This window comes from Phyllobates terribilis, unplaced genomic scaffold (assembly GCF_046119375.1).
Source record: "Phyllobates terribilis strain yellow unplaced genomic scaffold, ASM4611937v1 Scaffold_11__3_contigs__length_659146591, whole genome shotgun sequence".
In the NCBI taxonomy this organism is placed as follows: Eukaryota; Metazoa; Chordata; class Amphibia; order Anura; family Dendrobatidae; genus Phyllobates; species Phyllobates terribilis.
Window position 1 is genome coordinate 549,720,924 of NW_027362771.1, and position 19,988 is coordinate 549,740,911.

The 19,988-nt window shown below is 44.6% G+C and overlaps 1 protein-coding gene across 1 annotated transcript in view; it reads right to left on the reverse strand.

Annotated features, from left to right (window-relative positions):
* Positions 1–3,296: 3,296 nt before the first annotated feature.
* PIWIL2 (piwi like RNA-mediated gene silencing 2) overlaps positions 3,297–19,988 on the reverse strand; it is a 151,124-nt gene continuing 134,432 nt past the window's right edge. Inside the window, exons 20-24 of the mRNA XM_073654043.1 lie at positions 16,289–16,377; positions 15,389–15,494; positions 14,770–15,023; positions 14,574–14,681; positions 3,297–11,721 (exon numbers count right to left, since the gene is read on the reverse strand). Coding sequence (XP_073510144.1) covers positions 11,565–11,721; positions 14,574–14,681; positions 14,770–15,023; positions 15,389–15,494; positions 16,289–16,377 — 714 coding nt within the window. The 3' untranslated portion in view covers positions 3,297–11,564. The remainder of the gene's footprint in view (positions 11,722–14,573; positions 14,682–14,769; positions 15,024–15,388; positions 15,495–16,288; positions 16,378–19,988) is intronic.

Here is a 19,988-nt window from a genome sequence, read left to right on the forward strand (position 1 = left end):
CAACAAGGGTAGACAAACGGGGGATTGCTTAGCTTTAAATGACTCCAGCCAAATGCGCACACGGCCTTAAGCTCCAGGACGAACTACTGCTCTTGCTAAAGCCTCACAAGTAGTAATGAATATCGCCGGCACTTCCCTCTCAGACACACCAGGTATTTATACACTCAGGCCAGGGAGCTAATTAGCCATAAGGAGGTAGCCGCTGGGTCCTAGAGACAGCCAGCCTCTCTAACATGTCTGTAATGCCAAACGTAGAGATCTCCTGCAACCAACTGCAGGGCGACTGTCACCTCTGACACACCCGGGACAATTTTTATAAGCACTGCCTAATCGTTAGATTAAATATATAAAATTTAATAGCTTTATTCTTCCTCTATAAAGCACACCCCTGAAGCCTCATGATGTCCCATGTTACCAGTAACGAATGTCCAATCGACTCGTATAAAAGATTGGTGGCGGTAGCTGTTTTTTTTTTTACTTTGGTCATGTGACTGTACAGAAGTATATATACATACAGCCATACTGAAATTTTCAACAATTTTGGTTCTCAAGTCCTCAGACAGTTCTCTTCTTCTTTCTGTTCTCTATGCTTAGTGTGGCGCACACAGACACACAATGCAAAGATTGAGTCAACTTCTCCCCTTTTTATCTGGTTTCAGGTGTGATTTTCATTTTGCCCACACCTGTTAATTGCCACAGGTGAGTTTAAACGCACATCACATTATTGAAAAAAAGTTTTTTGATCAGCAATTTTGGAAAGATGCAAACAATTTTGTCAGACACATTTTTTGTGTTTTGTGTAAATTTTGTCCAAATTGCTTTTTTTTTCTCAGTTTTTTTGTGTTCCAATACACACAGGAAATAAACAAAACATGGGTAATTGCAATAATTTTCTTGGAGAAACAATTTTCTGGAACAGTTTCAAGGGTGCCAACACTTTCGGCCATGACTGTATCCATGTTTTGTAATCGGATGTATATATACTATATGTTCACTGTGCAGTGCACGATAATCGGCCTAGTAGCGAAAGCAGCTGTGGCCTCGTCCATCAATTGTGTGATTGTCCGGGCAATTGGAGGCAGTAGAGTGCTGTTCGTGCCAAATTGTTGGCAGCGGTGAGATATCTTTGTGACCTCCCTGACAGCCTGTTCTGAAAAGTTCCTCGAAAGTACAGTTACCCTTTAAGTACTCGGTCTGGAACTAGTAATGGTTTAATGAGCAAGGAGAAGCCGACGGACTAAATTAAAGCTATGTTGTTTGGGTATGGATTATATGTGTGATATGTCTACAGTACAAGTTTAATAAAGTTTTATTCACCAGAAACGCTACAAAAATGCAGCAAAACCTTATTCAAATAAATAAGGAAAAAATGCATGTGAAAACGGATCAAAATACATGCAAAAACAAGCGTATTTTCTGGAGCCTTTTTCCTGCTAGCACTCTGGTTTTGCATCAGATAAATTTGCTGCAAATACTCAAATTGTGAACATATCCTTGAAGATGTATTCTGGTATTAACAAATAAAGCTTATGTATCCATTACTCGTGGTTTTTGTGATTTGTGAGTAGCTTTTGTATGGTTATATGACGATCAAACAGGTAGTATACCTGTAAGATACCGGGACCAAAGCAGGTTTTTATCCCCTGAAAGTTAACATAAAAAGTTGCAAGTAAATGACAAAAGCAAACGTTTCAAAAACAGCGAGGAATTGAAAATATATAAGAAAATTATATCTTTTAATAATGGAAAAATTTTTTTTTTGTTTTTGCTGAAACTGCAATATTTATTGAAATAAAGTAATAAATTGAGGAGATTGTAATCACATAAATTAAACATTAAAAAATAGAAAAAAAAATGTGTTTCATGCACACAATTTATTTAGAAAACAAAGCGTACAATTACCATTAATTGCCTGTTAGTCATATCTAACAAGCAAGAAACATGCAGAACATAAAACACCTATGAGAATACATCACTCTAAATAAAACATGTAATAAGGAATCATAGTAAGCCAAAACATAGTACATTAGTCAGCAAGAAAAGACAGATATATAGTAAAAAAACAACTGCTTGCTGCACTCAGTTTTTCTGTATTCTATGTGAGATCCATCCTGAAAATGGGCTGCTATGGACGGCAGGAGACCACAATGGCCTCTGCAGTCAGGAGACCACAATGGCCTCTGCAGTCAGGAGACCACTATGGCCTCTGCAGTCAGGAGACCACTATGGCCTCTGCAGTCAGGAGACCACTATGGCCTCTGCAGTCAGGAGACCACTATGGCCTCTGCAGTCAGGAGACCACGATGGCCTCTGCAGTCAGGAGACCACTATGGCCTCTGCAGTCAGGAGACCACTATGGCCTCTGCAGTCAGGAGACCACTATGGCCTCTGCAGTCAGGAGACCACTATGGCCTCTGCAGTCAGGAGACCACTATGGCCTCTGCAGTCAGGAGACCACTATGGCCTCTGCAGTCAGGAGACCACTATGGCCTCTGCAGTCAGGAGACCACTATGGCCTCTGCAGTCAGGAGACCACTATGGCCTCTGCAGTCAGGAGACCACTATGGCCTCTGCAGTCAGGAGACCACTATGGCCTCTGCAGTCAGGAGACCACTATGGCCTCTGCAGTCAGGAGACCACTATGGCCTCTGCAGTCAGGAGACCACTATGGCCTCTGCAGTCAGGAGACCACTATGGCCTCTGCAGTCAGGAGACCACTATGGCCTCTGCAGTCAGGAGACCACTATGGCCTCTGCAGTCAGGCGACCACTATGGCCTCTGCAGTCAGGCGACCACTATGGCCTCTGCAGTCAGGCGACCACTATGGCCTCTGCAGTCAGGCGACCACTATGGCCTCTGCAGTCAGGCGACCACTATGGCCTCTGCAGTCAGGCGACCACTATGGCCTCTGCAGTCAGGCGACCACTATGGCCTCTGCAGTCAGGCGACCACTATGGCCTCTGCAGTCAGGCGACCACTATGGCCTCTGCAGTCAGGCGACCACTATGGCCTCTGCAGTCAGGCGACCACGATGGCCTCTGCAGTCAGGAGACCACGATGGCCTCTGCAGTCAGGAGACCACGATGGCCTCTGCAGTCAGGAGACCACGATGGCCTCTGCAGTCAGGAGACCACGATGGCCTCTGCAGTCAGGCGACCACGATGGCCTCTGCAGTCAGGCGACCACGATGGCCTCTGCAGTCAGGAGACTTGTAGCTAGTATGGATGACACATCACTATGTACAGTCAGTGCTGAAACAGTGGAGAATTGCTAAGATGAGCCTATTATGTCTACGGGTGCTATCAGACAATCCAAGGAAAATAACTGGAGTGGGTATGTTGTTGGATTTTTATTGACCGTCTTGGTCATGAGGGAGAATTTTTCTTAGAAATGTCATTCTGTAAAGATCCTTTCGATGGATGATAAGCTACTTTGTGATGTTCCGTCAATGTTCGAAACAATCCCTCATATCTCAGATTCCTCAATCTAGGTATATGTGGCGTTGGGAGATATATTATAGTCACATCTGAACTTTCGCAACTTAGCTTTCTTTTTTAAGCTTCTATTATTAAAAAAATCTTTGCCCCTAAAGTTAAGTTGAGATGAACATTGCCATGCTCGGACCACTCAGGTTTGCACCATGAACAGGTGAAGAATCTGCTTTCCATTTAAATACGCATTGTCTCATCTGTATAATGGACTAGTACATACTTTCCGATTTTTGTGTGAAAAATCGCTGATGGGCAATAGCCTATTGGCTTACACTGATCAATGTGCTGTCTGTTGCGCACATGGATTGCACACTGACCGAAAATCTGCTCATCTGAAAAGAGCCTTAGGTTGACATCAGTGGGTTTGGCTGTCAGAACAAAACTCTACATTCAGGTTTATGTTGTATATTCTCAGCACTTTATAGTAAAAATGATTAAGGTTTTCAAAACCCCATTCACACCTTTCGGTAGAATTCCCAACAAAAATGGGAACATGCTGCGGATTTCAAAATCCATAGAAGGCCGATTCTTTGGTAGATTTTCACTCAATTCAAAGCTTTGTAGGGTAAAATCCCAAGACAATTTGCAGACTTGTGTCCACATCCACAGCAATTTTTTTTTCACATTGTGTGAACACAGCCTGAGGGTCATACTAAAGAAAATATATGAAGTGCCCCGGTCAGCTGCAAGTGCTACTATTATGAAGTGACAATGTAGTTATCCTCATAAACTTATCAGGATTTGGGATCTTCATCAAATGGGTTCCTGTTTAAGTAGCTGCACACATATCTAAGATCAACATGTATGATACCAAGCGTCATCGGGGGCGACTGACAGTGCGTCTGACCTCTAAGGCCAATGGAGACGTGCTCTGCAGTGATCAATCACGTTTCACTATGTGGCAGTCTGATGGATGAGTCTGGTTTTCTAGGCTGAAGCATTAAGATTACCCTTCACTGGAAATAAGTGCAAAGCCTAAAAAAATAGCCCCATCCCACATGAAATTGTACATAGGTACTATGCATTTCAGTAGGTAGTGATATTCCCTTGAACAGCTGTTCTGCAGTTCTCTGCAGCTGCAACTACACATTGAATAAGGATGTGCTGTTCAGCTCCGTACAATGTATACATCCAGCTGATCGTGTGGGTGCTGGGTGTCAGACCTAGGGTTCCTCACCACCTGAGGAAAACCTCCGGTGGCGATACACGTGGGGTCCCTCTTTCCCATATGATGCTTTATCTATAAGCCAGTTTACCTGGTGACTATACACATGGCACATTATTGCACTTATTTTCTTTTATATATTCTTCTACATTATTTATTGTCTGTGCATCTTTCTTCTTCATGGAATACTACTTGACGTCACTTTAGGGTATGGTCCATTCATACCCACCACATTTACATGGCTCTATTGGTTACCATGCCTGTTATATGGGTTGTATTCCAGTACCAATTTTTGGCCTAGGAAACCAGCACTGCCGCAATTTTAAATGTTTTTATTTGTCTTTTCTAGGCTTTAGTGTTTGTCATTAAATAAATATTAATATTGTTCAAATTTAGGAAGTGCAACCTGATCTTTTGTACATGTCTCTTCTCTTTTTTAGGTCATCAATATTAGATGCCCGAACAAATCCTTAAAGTAAACCAGGCAGTAAGAATTTGATTAGAAAACAAGAGTTGTCGTAGGATAGGGTAAGGTGAAACATCTACCAACCATATCTTTTTCCTCGCCTTCTGGTGCTTTGTTGCACCAAAGATCGTGTTTTATTCATATGAAAATTAGGCTTCCAAGTACAACAGTGGAGAATTAAAGTGGGGTCCTCAGCTCCTCTTCCTGCTGGTGCGGCCCTCCACTTTTTGACAGTGAAGACTGAAACTCTACTGCACGACATCACCTCTGTGCTATCCTGGTTTACTAGGGAAATTCTTACTGGCAGTTTCCCTTCAAGCTGAAACCATACTACATCTGTTCAAACTATCAAAACAATAGAGAAATGTGGACTTTCCTCTTAATCTGGGTTAGAAGTGGTCAAGAAGCTGTAAAACTTGAACACTCAGCAAAGTTTACAGACTTTACTTTTTGTACTTAAGGGGGTTGTTCAGTGTAGAAAACCCATTTAAATCCACTCCTTTAGGATAATCTGAATTAATCGAAGGGGGGCGTCTTCGGTTCAGGGTCATCATCCGTTGACCAGAGTGCAAGGCATCTCTTGGCTCTGGAGGACCTGACTGGTGGATGCAAGGTATCTCGTACACGGTAAAGAAAAATTCAACACTTACTGCCATGTTTTCTCGTAAATTATAGCTGATCAAAAGGGGATCTCAATAGGAGGACACATTACGATCAACACTGAGGTCACTGGATGTGCCGAGGCAGACGCCACGAGCCGAAATGGTGATGCACGCTGACAACGTGATGTCACCACTGCTGCCAAAACACTGAGACCAGAGCAGCCCGGGGAGGGCAAGTACCTTCTGTTTGTTATTTTACATCATTTAAGGACTAGGTTTTTTTTTACTAAAAATGGACAAATCCTTTAATATTATCTGGTCACAACTTTTAGACATTTTTCAGTAATAAGATAAATTATGTCTTCTAATGCTGGGTTTACACACGTTGACCGCGGCTGTTTGACGACCACATGCGAGCTAATCGGCCATCACCAGAATGAGATGTGCACAGAACAATCACTAAGACGATCGTTCTGTGCACATAGAATATCATTGTTCTTGGTAGCATATCTCCTATTTACACGATTTTTAAGCCGGCTTAAAAAAAATAAATCGTACCCAATCAATGAGCGCCCATTCCCTAATTATCGGCCTGTCTAAAACCAGCATCAATATACTGACCTTATCTTACTGTAGCACCATTTAGAATTGAAATACTTCTTGGTCATTACAGTTTAACAAAGCGCACAATATTATGTAGTATTAAAAACACAAGTGAATATGTTGCTGCATCAATCAAGAAAAGTCCCAAATGCAGCTGCTGCGGTTATAGGGGGGAGTCTTCCAATCCTATATGCTTCACATGAGGAAAAGGAAAACAGCTGCGCTACAAATTCCCATGTGGCACTCACCACCCATTGGTAATTAAAGAGAAGGAACTAGATGTTTACAAGTTCTCTCCGTCAGACTGATATGATGTCTGTGGCTGAATATTTGGGTGTTCATACACATAAAAACAGTGACATCTCCACACCAAATCAATAATGAACGTCTGACCGATAGAAAAGTGGAGATCCACAAGACCCAGTATTAAAGTAACAAACGATTGATTAGTAAAACCTCACACAATGTGATTAAAAAAGCAATTATTCATAAAATTCCTACTATTCTTCCAGGTAAAGCCATTTCTGTTGAAGCGAAACCCCGGGTCAGGCCCTAGATCAGCGCTCGGCAGGAGGTGGCTGAACTTTGACAATTTATGAATATGCTCTTTTTTTTTAAATCACGTTTTGTTGCTTTAATACCAAATCTGTAGGATCTACACTGTTCCTTTACTATCGGTCAGATCACGGGTGGACACAGACAGAAGAGGACTCCTGTGCAAGAACAGTATATGGGCCCTATTTAGTCTAATAGCTCATCGTAATGCATAATTGCACCTGCTTTGGAGGCAGCAGTGACCCCATATCGCTTGGGCCCTTGTGTGGCTGCACAGGTTGCACCAATGGTATGTCTGTCCCCAGGTTGGATGTTCGCTATTGATTTGGTGTGGAGATGTGACCGTATGAACACCAGCGTATTCAACTGCGGACATCACATTGGTCTGATAGAGAAGTTTTTTACATCTGGTTCCTTCCCTTACCGATCGGTGGAGTGGTGAAAACACTGCTTCGAAATTTGACCCACGTTGTACCGCAGCAGTTTTCTTTTTTTGTGCTCAATATTACGTGCAAGCATAATTTAGTAGCATGGCTTTCCTCTGGAAGGCACAGTATCAGTGATAAAGGTGATCAGTCCTATCCAGGTCATCAGGAAATGTAACAGTGATTTCCTCCAAATTCAGATCAATTGTCCCGTTTCCGAGACCCCAAAAGAAACAACAGAGAGCAGCAGATACAGGGGAAATGTGGAATTACATGGGAACCATTCAGATGTCTCTGGCTCATAGAGGGGTCTGAAGGCTCCCATGAATTATTTCATCCAAAACGATTGTTTGTCACCTTTTCAAATGAAGTCAGCCACGTTCGACGTCGTTGGCCTTAAGTCGGACAAAATATCTCATGTTCAAAGACTGTTCGTCCGTGAACGATCGTTCATTGAAAGAATATTGCCAGTAAAATTGTTCGGTATCATTGAGCAAATATGTCCAGGGTCAACAACGGTAACAGGCAACATTATCTAAACTGTATATGGGCGCATTAGTGTTACTATCGTTGGCTAAACCATCGTTCATTACTTTGAATCATTTATTTCCCTCGACTTTCTCTACACTCACTCAAGACATACAGATGGGTTGTCCTGCAGGGACGACGTCCACTATGACAGAAAGAAAACAATCATTGTAGAATATAAAGTTCCCGGTGTCATTAGTGAAAGGAAACACTTATTCAATGTGCATTATCAGCATTGAATGACGGCAAGCACGTAGGGAGCAAAGAAAAATATATTAAAGGGATTCTGTCACCAGTTTTTTTTTTAATGTAATCTGAGAGCAGAATGACGCTGATTCCAGAAATGTGTCACTTGCTATTATTTTGATACAATCACAGTTTTCTCTGCTGCAGATCTAGCAGGGCTCGCAATGCTGAGCTCTGTATAACTCCGCCCACACCCCTGATTGGCTTTCTGTGTAAACTGCCTATTAGCAGCCAATCAGTGGAGGGGGCGTGGTATGACTAAGAGTTACGAAGCAACTAGTCCTGTAGTGATAATCTCCTGCTGATAAAACACTTATTTTATTGAAAATAGAAAACACAGCCCAGACACATCACTGAAATTGGGGTCTCAGCCCCTACATTATGGTGCTCTCAGATTACATAGCAAAAACCTCCTGACAGATTATCTTTAAGAGGTCATATATCACATCATTATATGGTGACTAGGACAGGACTAACCCTTTACATTTTTAAAATCTAAATTGTAAGGGTCAGGATAGTTGTTATGTTTGGGGCAGTGTTCTCCACCCTGTACCTCTCCAGTTGCTTGAAAGGAACAGAACACACCTTTATGATTTTGGATCAGGCCTGGTCTAAATTTCCAATCACAATATTTTCCCCCAAAACATTTTGCAAGTTCAGTGCAGATAATAGAATACAGAAAAACTGTGAGTACCAGGGTAAGGTGCCCCATACATTTTACATCTCGTAGCTGTAAGAAAGGTTTAGACCTACTTTTAATGCCATCGGCCATCTGGAAATTTCCATCTATCCATCAGCAATAGAGAGGATTTCCACCAAAAACATATTCCACATTATTAAAGGGTTTGTACCAAGTTATTTATTTTGGCTTGCTTACATAGCGTCATCATATTCCACAGCACTTTACAGATATCATCATCGCTGTCCCCATTGGGGCTCACAATCTGCATCATGTCTGTATGTACCAGTATGTGTGGGAGGAAACTGGAGTACCCAAAAGGAAACCTGTGTGGAGAACATAAAAACTCATTGCAGATATTGTCCTTGGTGGGATTTGAGCCCAGGACGCCAGTGCAGCAAGGTTACAGCGCTAACCACTGAGCCACCGTGCTGCCCAGTAATCCCATTGGTCGCTGAGCCCTATAATATGGCAATTTTTGAATATTGGGTAGAAGTCCCCTTTGATGTCATCTTCGGATCAGCCTATCTATGTCATCTTCAGGTCAGCCTGACATACCCAAGGATCTTTTCATATGAAATATATAACTAAGGTCTCCTTCAGACGTCTGTTTTTCGAGCGTGTGTTCTTTCCATGTTTTTCAAGGATAATTTTTTTTATAATAATGGAACAGCTACCAATTATAATCTGTGAAGCTGTTCATATGTCAGTGTTTTTTTTACTGTGTATCTGCAAAAAAAAAAAAATCATGGAGACATGTTCAAAGCTTAATGATTTTTTTTTTTTTTTTAAATATTCATGAGAAAATCACTGATGGTAAAAACCTACACATTAACCAAATACTAATGAAAATCGTGCCGTTTTCAATTTTGCATTGGCGGAAAAAATCACTGATGTCTGAATGAGGCCTAAATTATAGTCTGTTTTCTTGCTGCCTATTTTGCGATGGTCACAGGTGGGTGGTCTTTGTGAATCTGCCCCTCTTGTTATTGTGACTAGTCAAACAAGTAGCCTGAGTGATCAAAGGGCACAGCTTTACTTTAGTGAACGAATGAAACCTCATCTGTTTGGGTGGAAATAACTTTAAAAGTAAAATACCAAAAATAGAGAAGAAGAATTGCAAAATGGAATCAGTGAAATCCACCAACTCAGACATGTACGATATAATAATGACCTCGGGCTCCGGATACACGTGAAGTGCTCTCACCGCAGATGTGGCTGTGACATGTCAGAAGTTGGCCCCTTATAGGACTGCTCCTTAGACCTGATCTACTTCCTCATAGACCGTAAGCTCTTAGGAGCAGGGCCCTCGCTCCTCTAGGTGTTGAACTATGTGTGATGTAGTGTGAACATGCCCCCTCTGTATTGTAAAGTGCTGCGGAACATGTTGGCGCTAAAGAAATAATATTATTATTATTTATCAGGTGTCTCCTGAGTAAAAGAAGCAAAGAACGCAAAGCTGAAAGAGGCTTAACACAGAGGGTTCAACGACTGATCACATGATGAAAAACTTTTCTGAAAGGCAACTCTATCCAAGGCATTACCCTGCACCCAAATTATGATTTGCACGGGCACCCTGCCGCAGACTTATGTGGGTTTCACTTCCAAAAATGAAATAAAAGCTAGTATGGTTTTGTCGGGACGCAGGACACTCCTGGACTCCTTTGCATAGGTCGATAGCTATTATTATCAGATAGTGAAAGCTGGGACTAAAGAGGTTATCCTTTCCGTTTTTACAGTTCCCCTATAAAGCCATACTTCGCACCGGACTCCACCCCGTGCTCCAACGCTGCTGCTTCGAAGGTCCCTGGTCCTGCGGAGACCCCTGGGAATAATCGCGATAAAGAGTGTTTACTTTTTTTTGTTTAGGAAGACTTCCCACTGATAACTTTAATAGCTCAGCGGAAACCCCCTTTAAAATAAGAGATCCAGATAGCTCGGAGGCAGAGTCCATGGGAAGAAAAATGAAAGCAGATTTTTCTACTTGTAGATATTAGATCCGTTTTTCCCACGAGGTGGCTAATACAGAGCTGTAGGGGGTAGTAAGTGATGGCAGGGCTCTCTCCTCGATGGTGGGCGTCACACACACGACCCCCTCAGGTCTGGCACTAGACATACACAGGGCAATCTTTGGCTGTAAAGTGGTGACATGTCCTAGTAATGCGCCATCACTTCATAAGATAAATTGAAGTTTTTACAATTTGACAGAAGTGGCTTTTCGTGGCTCATGATTACAATCTGTGTACAGAGCTACAGAATAGGTGGCTGCCGCATGAGCAAATGGGAAAAAATCAGAAGTAAGTTGCTGACCTGCCCTCTGCACACTTTATTTCAACTAAAGGATATATTTTCTCAGTGGAGGTAACACATTGGTGACTTGGAGATGCATGTGACGGGTTCAGGCTTTATCTACCTTGTTGGTCTCCATCCTGTGGAAAACCACCCCTCTGCATCACAGCGTTGTAGTCTCACAACCCCGGTCATAGGCCACAGTCCTACCTAATGCCACAGTTATTTAGCCCCCAATAAATGGATGACAATATGAACCCAGGATGGGGTGAAGGTAAAACAGCATCACAGGGGTTAATCTGTATGCGACTGTAGGTATAATATGTCCAGGGTGAACGTCACACACATCTCTTCTTCTCTAACAGCAAAGAACAAGAAAACAAACGAACCATAGTAAAATAGAAGGGGGTGAATGCTAAATCTTCAGACTCAGCATATTCTTATGGGCGGGGAAATAAAAACCTAAAGGGGGTCATAAAGCAATGAACATGGTGTGGGATCAATCATGTCCTTATTTACAGAAAAAACAGTTTGTCGCACAACTGAATGGATGGCTCATGATGGAGAAACTGGCCGGACAGGAAGGCCAGCTTGTGGGCGTATTTGCAGGGCGCTGGCACTCGGATTGTACCAGGCCAATTCCAGTACATGTGGCACAGCTTGAAAGTCAACCTAAATAGGGAACAGACATAGCAGACATTAAATGGCAGAACAGTCATAAAATACAACGACATCACAAAGTCAGGACTGAAGCTACTCGTAAAAGTCAGGACTGAAGCTACTCGTAAAAGTCAGGACTGAAGCTACTCGTAAAAGTCAGGACTGAAGCTACTCGTAAAAGCCAGGACTGAAGCTACTCGTAAAAGCCAGGACTGAAGCTACTCGTAAAAGCCAGGACTGAAGCTACTCGTAAAAGCCAGGACTGAAGCTACTCGTAAAAGCCAGGACTGAAGCTACTCGTAAAAGCCAGGACTGAAGCTACTCGTAAAAGCCAGGACTGAAGCTGCTCGTAAAAGCCAGGACTGAAGCTGCTCGTAAAAGCCAGGACTGAAGCTGCTCGTAAAAGCCAGGACTGAAGCTGCTCGTAAAAGTCAGGACTGAAGCTGCTCGTAAAAGTCAGGACTGAAGCTGCTCGTAAAAGTCAGGACTGAAGCTGCTCGTAAATGTCAGGACTGAAGCTGCTCGTAAAAGCCAGGACTGAAGCTGCTCGTAAAAGCCAGGACTGAAGCTGCTCGTAAAAGCCAGGACTGAAGCTGCTCGTAAAAGCCAGGACTGAAGCTGCTCGTAAAAGCCAGGACTGAAGCTGCTCGTAAAAGCCAGGACTGAAGCTGCTCGTAAAAGCCAGGACTGAAGCTGCTCGTAAAAGCCAGGACTGAAGCTGCTCGTAAAAGCCAGGACTGAAGCTGCTCGTAAAAGCCAGGACTGAAGCTGCTCGTAAAAGCCAGGACTGAAGCTGCTCGTAAAAGCCAGGACTGAAGCTGCTCGTAAAAGCCAGGACTGAAGCTGCTCGTAAAAGCCAGGACTGAAGCTACTCGTAAAAGTCAGGACTGAAGCTACTCGTAAAAGTCAGGACTGAAGCTACTCGTAAAAGTCAGGACTGAAGCTACTCGTAAATGTCAGGACTGAAGCTACTCGTAAATGTCAGGACTGAAGCTACTCGTAAAAGTCAGGACTGAAGCTACTCGTAAAAGTCAGGACTGAAGCTACTCGTAAAAGTCAGGACTGAAGCTACTCGTAAAAGTCAGGACTGAAGCTACTCGTAAAAGTCAGGACTGAAGCTACTCGTAAAAGTCAGGACTGAAGCTACTCGTAAATGTCAGGACTGAAGCTACTCGTAAAAGTCAGGACTGAAGCTACTCGTAAAAGTCAGGACTGAAGCTACTCGTAAATGTCAGGACTGAAGCTACTCGTAAATGTCAGGACTGAAGCTACTCGTAAAAGTCAGGACTGAAGCTACTCGTAAAAGTCAGGACTGAAGCTACTCGTAAAAGTCAGGACTGAAGCTACTCGTAAAAGTCAGGACTGAAGCTACTCGTAAAAGTCAGGACTGAAGCTACTCGTAAAAGTCAGGACTGAAGCTACTCGTAAATGTCAGGACTGAAGCTACTCGTAAAAGTCAGGACTGAAGCTACTCGTAAAAGTCAGGACTGAAGCTACTCGTAAAAGTCAGGACTGAAGCTACTCGTAAAAGTCAGGACTGAAGCTACTCGTAAAAGTCAGGACTGAAGCTACTCGTAAATGTCAGGACTGAAGCTACTCGTAAAAGTCAGGACTGAAGCTAGTCGTAAAAGTCAGGACTGAAGCTAGTCGTAAAAGTCAGGACTGAAGCTAGTCGTAAAAGTCAGGACTGAAGCTACTCGTAAAAGTCAGGACTGAAGCTACTCGTAAAAGTCAGAAAAGTCATAAGTCAAGCTGCTCGAAGTTACAAAGACCATTGACTGCCATAAGAATGACCTCCAGAAAAAGCTATCGTACAGGTGATGTGCAGCGTTTGATTATGTCTGGTGCGAGAAGGTGGCGAGACTGCAGGGCACTTCTGTCGTCTCATCGAAGTGGTTAATACAGGAGAATATGCCAGAAGATGACTTATCGATCCCGAGTGTGTCATTAGTGGACAATAAGAAGACATAAGTCAAGTTTCCCTCACAGGTTAGTACTGGGCCACTCCATGTCACCATAGCGGACTGACTGACGGACAGTCAATCTCTGCACGAGTCACAGCTGTCTAACAGCCGTGACACGTTGCAGCTGCGGCAACAATAAAAAAAATGCCGAGCACGCTGAAATACTGGGCGAGCACCCATTAATGAAACATACTCGATCATCACTAGTTATCACCTATCCTAAGGTTAGGATATAACATGTCTTCAATGGACAACCCCTTTAAAGGGAATCTATCACCTCAAAAAGTGCTACTTACCTGCAGATATGGATCAATCTGCAAATAAATAGCGTTACAATGCTGACCGGGCACATTACCAAAAGAGCGGCTACTGGGAAAAAACAAACTTAGTTCCTCCTGGAAGCCACCGGCTTTCATTCATAGGAGCGGTGCTAAGTCCTGGAACTCTGACTGACAGCTTACTGTGCACAAATGCCCTGCAGAGCCGGCTTTTCAATAAAAGAACCGGGACGTGAATACGACCTCGCAGTATAGTGAGTAGAGACTGTAGCCGTGCCGCGCACGCCTCCATGACATAAAACTGGCGGCTCCCAGTAGGAAGTAAGCTCATTCTCTCCCGGTAGCCGAACTTTCAGTAAGGTAGCCAAGCAACATTGGAACTGTATTTACCTGCAGATACAGGGATATTCCAAGGTGACAGGTTCCCTTTAAGGAGAAACAGGATTGGCAAGTTCCCTTTAAGGAGGAACAGGGTTGACAGGTTCCCTTTAAAGTAGGATTATGCAATCCTGTACTCCCCTTTAAGCACATCTTGATGTTTTCTAGCTAGATTAGGCTGCAGATGGATACATATAACATTGTCAGATGTTTACAGAGCATCTCTGTGTATGGTGTGCGTTACCTCTGTAAATGATCAGGGCTGAGGTTGGGGGTGTTCATTACACATACATAGTGCGTAGGAATGCCGCAGCCCTGTCTCACATGGTGAGAGAGCAAGAAGAAATCCACCCTACAGAACGAGAAACAACAGAATAAGTAAACCTATTAGTGCACGCTACCCCGCAGTGTGCAGCAATGTGTATGGAGGAGGGGCTCACCATTCCCGGGAGGTGACGGTGTGGTCCAGCACTGTCCCCGGTGCCGGAGTGACAAATTCCCCGGCATTAGAACAGTACATGTTGGTGCTAATTCTCTTCTGCACCACGATCACCACCATGCGGGGTGAATAATTCTCAAATGCGCTGAAGCAGGTCTGGAGCTGCGGGATCTCATAATTCTGCACGACGCTCAGCTGACCGTCCGAGACGCCGTCACGGTACACCACGATCTTCTCCGGCAGAATGTGATTCACCTGCATGGAGAACACGGTTTTAAATTGTTTTCTTCATGCAGTGGTTATATCGAGACACACACAACAAAATGTCCTACATATCTATGACCATCACACCATAGCACACCTTGGCCCGGATTTATAAAGCAGTGGTTTTTGTGCTAAAACGCAACATGCGATGAAATCTGTAGCTTTGTAAGTGACCTTAGCCTTAGGTGTAGCAACCGCTGCTGCTAAAAATGGGAGTCACTAGACTGTACTGATCCAGAAGACACTGGCATAGATAGTGTTCACCTATGCAAGTGATTGGGGATCATACAGAGGGGAACCCACCAGACCTGCCACAGAAAACCAGATTATTGGGGCATAAAACATCAACTACTAACCTCATGAAACTTCTGCAAGGCTCCACCGAGACACAGCTTCAAGCCGTCCATGATTTCCTGATGAGGAAGCTGGAAGACCACACGTGAGTACCATTGGGTCAAGCAACTGCAAGAAAATCACATTTACTAGTGTTATTCCTTTACTTCACATTATTAAAATCTCCTAGAAAAACAAACAAAAAAAAAAGCCCCCATACACCACATGTCAGACCCGTATCCCCCACTGGTCTCCTTGCTTCCTTTCCCAATATGGATGTTAATGGCCGCTGATCGGCAGTCACATGCCGTCTGAGCCGGAAGAGAGAGCTAGGGGATAGCTTCTTTCACTTCAAAACCGCTGCAGTCAACCAGTGGCTGTTGACTGGCCGCAGCCTTCATGCCAATAGAGGAAGTGAGGAGCCTGGCGGAGGACATGGGCAGAAGACTGAGGAAAAATGGGGGTCTGGCGAGCCCCTTCAGTGTAATTTCTGCACAGAGCTGCTCCTGACCCCACTGTACAGGGAACTGTAGCAGCACTCATCAAAAGTTTTGCAGGACTATGGTCCAAACGCCTTGTCGGTAATCCATGGCCGCCAGACCAGAGCTCTGCGAACCTTCTCCTACCTCCCAACAGCCCTTTTCTGAATAGTATGGCTGTTGCATCGTCGTTGTTGCGGCCCGACCATGATGCCATGATGTGGCACTGGGCCTACTAATTGGACAAGACACCAGGAAAGCGGGCAAGTAGGAAGAAAGTTCATGGGGCTCTGGTCGGGCAGTCAATCTTTGTAATCAACTCTGTCAGCCTGCAAATCCTCTTCACAACTGTTGATTGGGGGGCGGCACTGAGCAGAGAAGACTAAACTGAACATTACAAGACAATTTGAAGCCACAGTAGACATCGGATGTGTAGATACTCACCTGTTCATGCTGGCCACAAATCCAGTAACCGATCGTAAACCTCGACTGGGGTCATGGTAAACATCAATCCCGATGACCATCAGGTATTTCTAGGCAAAGAAGAATTTATACAAAAGTTAAAAAAAAAAGAAGCAAACAATGTATAGAAGGAGGCCACGGATTGGCTGCAGTGGATTACCGCTGCGGCCAGTTATGGATGATCAGCAGGGGACTGAGCAGCAAGCGATTGGTGAAGTTAGTATCACTATTGGTTATATTTTTCCTACCCTATTCTGAGCATTCTGCAAAAATGAAAAAAAATATTCCTCCTCAGACAGCCCCTGATGCATTCTGAAATATGGCCATACCAAATAAAGGATTATTTATGTGTCGCTTTATTTCAAGCGCCATAACATTTTTTTTTTTTTTTATACAATAGTGAGGAATGAGGGCTTATAGGGGTTTCTCAGACACTTCATTGGGGGACACAGGAAATGTGCGTTATATGCTGCCACCAGGAGGCTGACACAAAGAATGCATCTTAGAAAAAATGCCAAATCCTCCCCAACAGCCTACACCCGGCCAGCCGACACTCAGATATTCAGATTAGCTTCGTGTCACATTGGAATCAGACACGGGTTGAGTTTCAGATCTGTCTTTGCCTTGGATTTCTTAGGTTAGCGACTAACCTCCATCTCTTCTTCCCCTTTAGGATGGGTGACAGAGTAACAGAGCTGCTCTGTTTCATCCCACGGAGTGATGGAGAGTACAGCCGGTAAGTGGTCGGCTTGTGTCCTCTCTAGTCAGGAAGGCAGGACCTTGTACCTCGACGCAGCCGGCAATCAGGTACCTTGGGCGGTTGGTCCTTTTACCTTCTGCTGACCTGCCCTCCATAGTGTGGCACGTTGCATGGAGCCGTAGATGGAGCCCAGACTTCCAGACGCTTAATCACAGGATCAAGCCTCTTCAGGACAGTTTAGTATATTCCTTGCTGCGGTCCTGGGTTGTGCTGGCTCCCCTTCGGCATTCTGGTGATGGGGTCCTGGCCGGGCAATCATGTGGGTGCCCTCTCCTGGGTTCGCACAACTCCTTTGCCCTAATGCGCCCCCTCTTCTCCCCCCCGGGTCTTCAATGGGTCTGTTGGATCTTTATGATTTGGGGGTCGCTCCTTTCTCCTCAAGGGTGCGGTGAAATATTCGGGGCTTGCGGCGGGGCTGAGATACTAATTGGCCCCCTCCATTCGTGAGTTAATTATTGCACCCGTCGAGCCCCCAACTGGCGACCATTCAGAGCGACCGTCCGTCCATCTCCCACCCAATGGGTAATCAGCATGGCTGACGGGCTCTCGCTGGCCAATTAGCTTGGCCGTCGAGCTTAAGCCCACTGGAGGCTCAACCCCTTCTGCTTATTATGGACCAGGCGGCACCATTTTCCCAGAGTCTTTTCCTGGCGCTGTTTTCTCTGGACGATGCCAACGTCTCCTGACCCCTGAACTCCGTCGGCGATGGCAGCACACAGCTATTGTGTCGCACTTACACTGAGGCCTGCCATAGGGGGCACCTTGCCGTTGACATCTTCAGTCACCATCAAGCCTATCCACAGGTATTATATGGCAGCCTTCCCGCCGCAGACACTATCGTGGCCTATCCACATGTACCGTCCAGCCTCACCAGGCAGGAAGACGTCCAGCTTCACTAAGCAGGTAGAGAATATTGGTTGGAGGTGCTGGTTGAATGGGATTCTACAACCTTTTGTCCTGATGCTCCATTTCACGTCACACTCCATTTGTGTTCTTGCACAACAATAATAAAATTATTGCAACATTAACCATTGACAGTGTGCCTTTTCTTAGCCTCACTAAGCAGGCAGCCGTCTGGCCTATCTACGCCACAGCCGCCCAACCTCGCCATGGCCTGTCCTTAGCTCTCAGCTTCACCTCACTCTGCTGCCCCACCACCGGCTGCCCGCAGCTATGTGAAGTCCCTCTCCAGGACCAGGTTGGTTGTTCAGGCAAACGACACTACAGGTGCCCCGAGAGCTGTAGCCCTCCTATTAGGTCCGAATCTAATAAAGGTTGTGTTTGCCAGCCTGCCCCGGTTATCCTCATATAAAAGCAGATTTCCATTACTTTAAGGCCACGTGCACACGTTCAGTATTTGGTCAGTATTTTACATAAGTATTTGTAAGCCAAAACCAGGAGTGGAGCAGTCAGAGGAAAAGAATAATAGAAACACGTCTCCACTTCTGCATTTATCACCCACTCCTGGTTTTGGCTTACAAATACTGATGTAAAATACTGACCAAATACTGAACGTGTGCACCTGTGAGCGTGGCCTAAAGCATGGAGATTTAAACTTCTAGCACCAAACCCCAAATCGATGCCCACTCACGAGCCACCCACGCCGAGCGAGCACCCTCCTAAATGTGTCGTATCTCTGTCTCGGGGACTGAGTTTTACCAAGGTGTCATTGTCCTTGGTTACGTTTGTGAAGCATCTAATAGTTTCCTTTCTGGCCCCGATACTCTGACCACCTCCCAGACTGATTCAGATCCAACAATTGAGGTCGTACAGCCGGACAAGGCTTACGGAGGACCCTGCAACCCAGATAATACTACGACCACCTCCCAGACTGAGACCTCGCAACCAGGTGAATCCTGCAGGTGACTCTGCAACAAGATGCTGGTCTGACCACCTCCTAGAGTGAGTCAAAACCACGAGCTGAGACCTCAAAGCCACCGTTATCTCTTCCCTGCATGAGTCAGACCCGCTAAGCGTTCTCTCTATAGAGAGCACCGTACAGAAAGAGATGTTACGGTGAGTACCAAAAATCCTCATTTTCAAAGCTTGGAACAAGTCTGCAGTGCACACATTGCCACGATTCGGTCCGGTGCAAGCAGGTTGTCACAGGTCATATTGTGCTTGGGGAACAGAGCGAGTGTTTTTACGAAGCCCCTTAATCTGAGAAGTATCATTGTCAATAGCTCTCTGTACTCTCCAACCACAACAGGAACTTTTCCCTGCAACCAGAAAAAAATGTAAAACCTGTCGTACATAATGACAGTGGACAAGATAAAGATCCCCAACCTCATCAGGACTACAAGATTCCAGGGACCTTCAGCTGCACCTCACCTAATGTGGTCTACTTAATTGTGGGTACCAAATGTCCAACTGGGGGTCCATATGTTGGGAAGACAACACAAAAGCTAAGAATAAGGATGAATTCTCATCGCCACACAATAAAGGAAAAAGGCAGACATATCTGTGGCCAAACATTTTTGTAGCCCTGATCACAGCATCATGGACATGAAAATCTACATCAATTAAGGAACGTGCTCCTCAGGCTTTGTATGGGTATTACAACCCTGGACCAGACCTCAATCAGTGGTCAATAACATGTTCACGTTCATAGGAGACCGTGATATTTACTAAATCTTCTCGCTCCAAATTACTTTGTTCCAGAAGTTTTGAGGCTTGTCTCTGTGCTGTTTGGCGTATTGTAGGCGAGATACTTTGCGGCATTTGCGCAGTAATAGCTTTCTTCTGACGACTCGACCATGCAGCCCATTTTTCTTCAAGTGCCTCCTTATTGTGCATCTTGAAACAGTCACACCGCTAGTTTTCAGAGAGTCCTAAATTTCAGCGGATGTTATTTGTGGGTTTTTCTTAGCATCCCGAACAATTTTCCTGGCAGTTGTGGCCGAAATTCTTGTTGGTCTACCT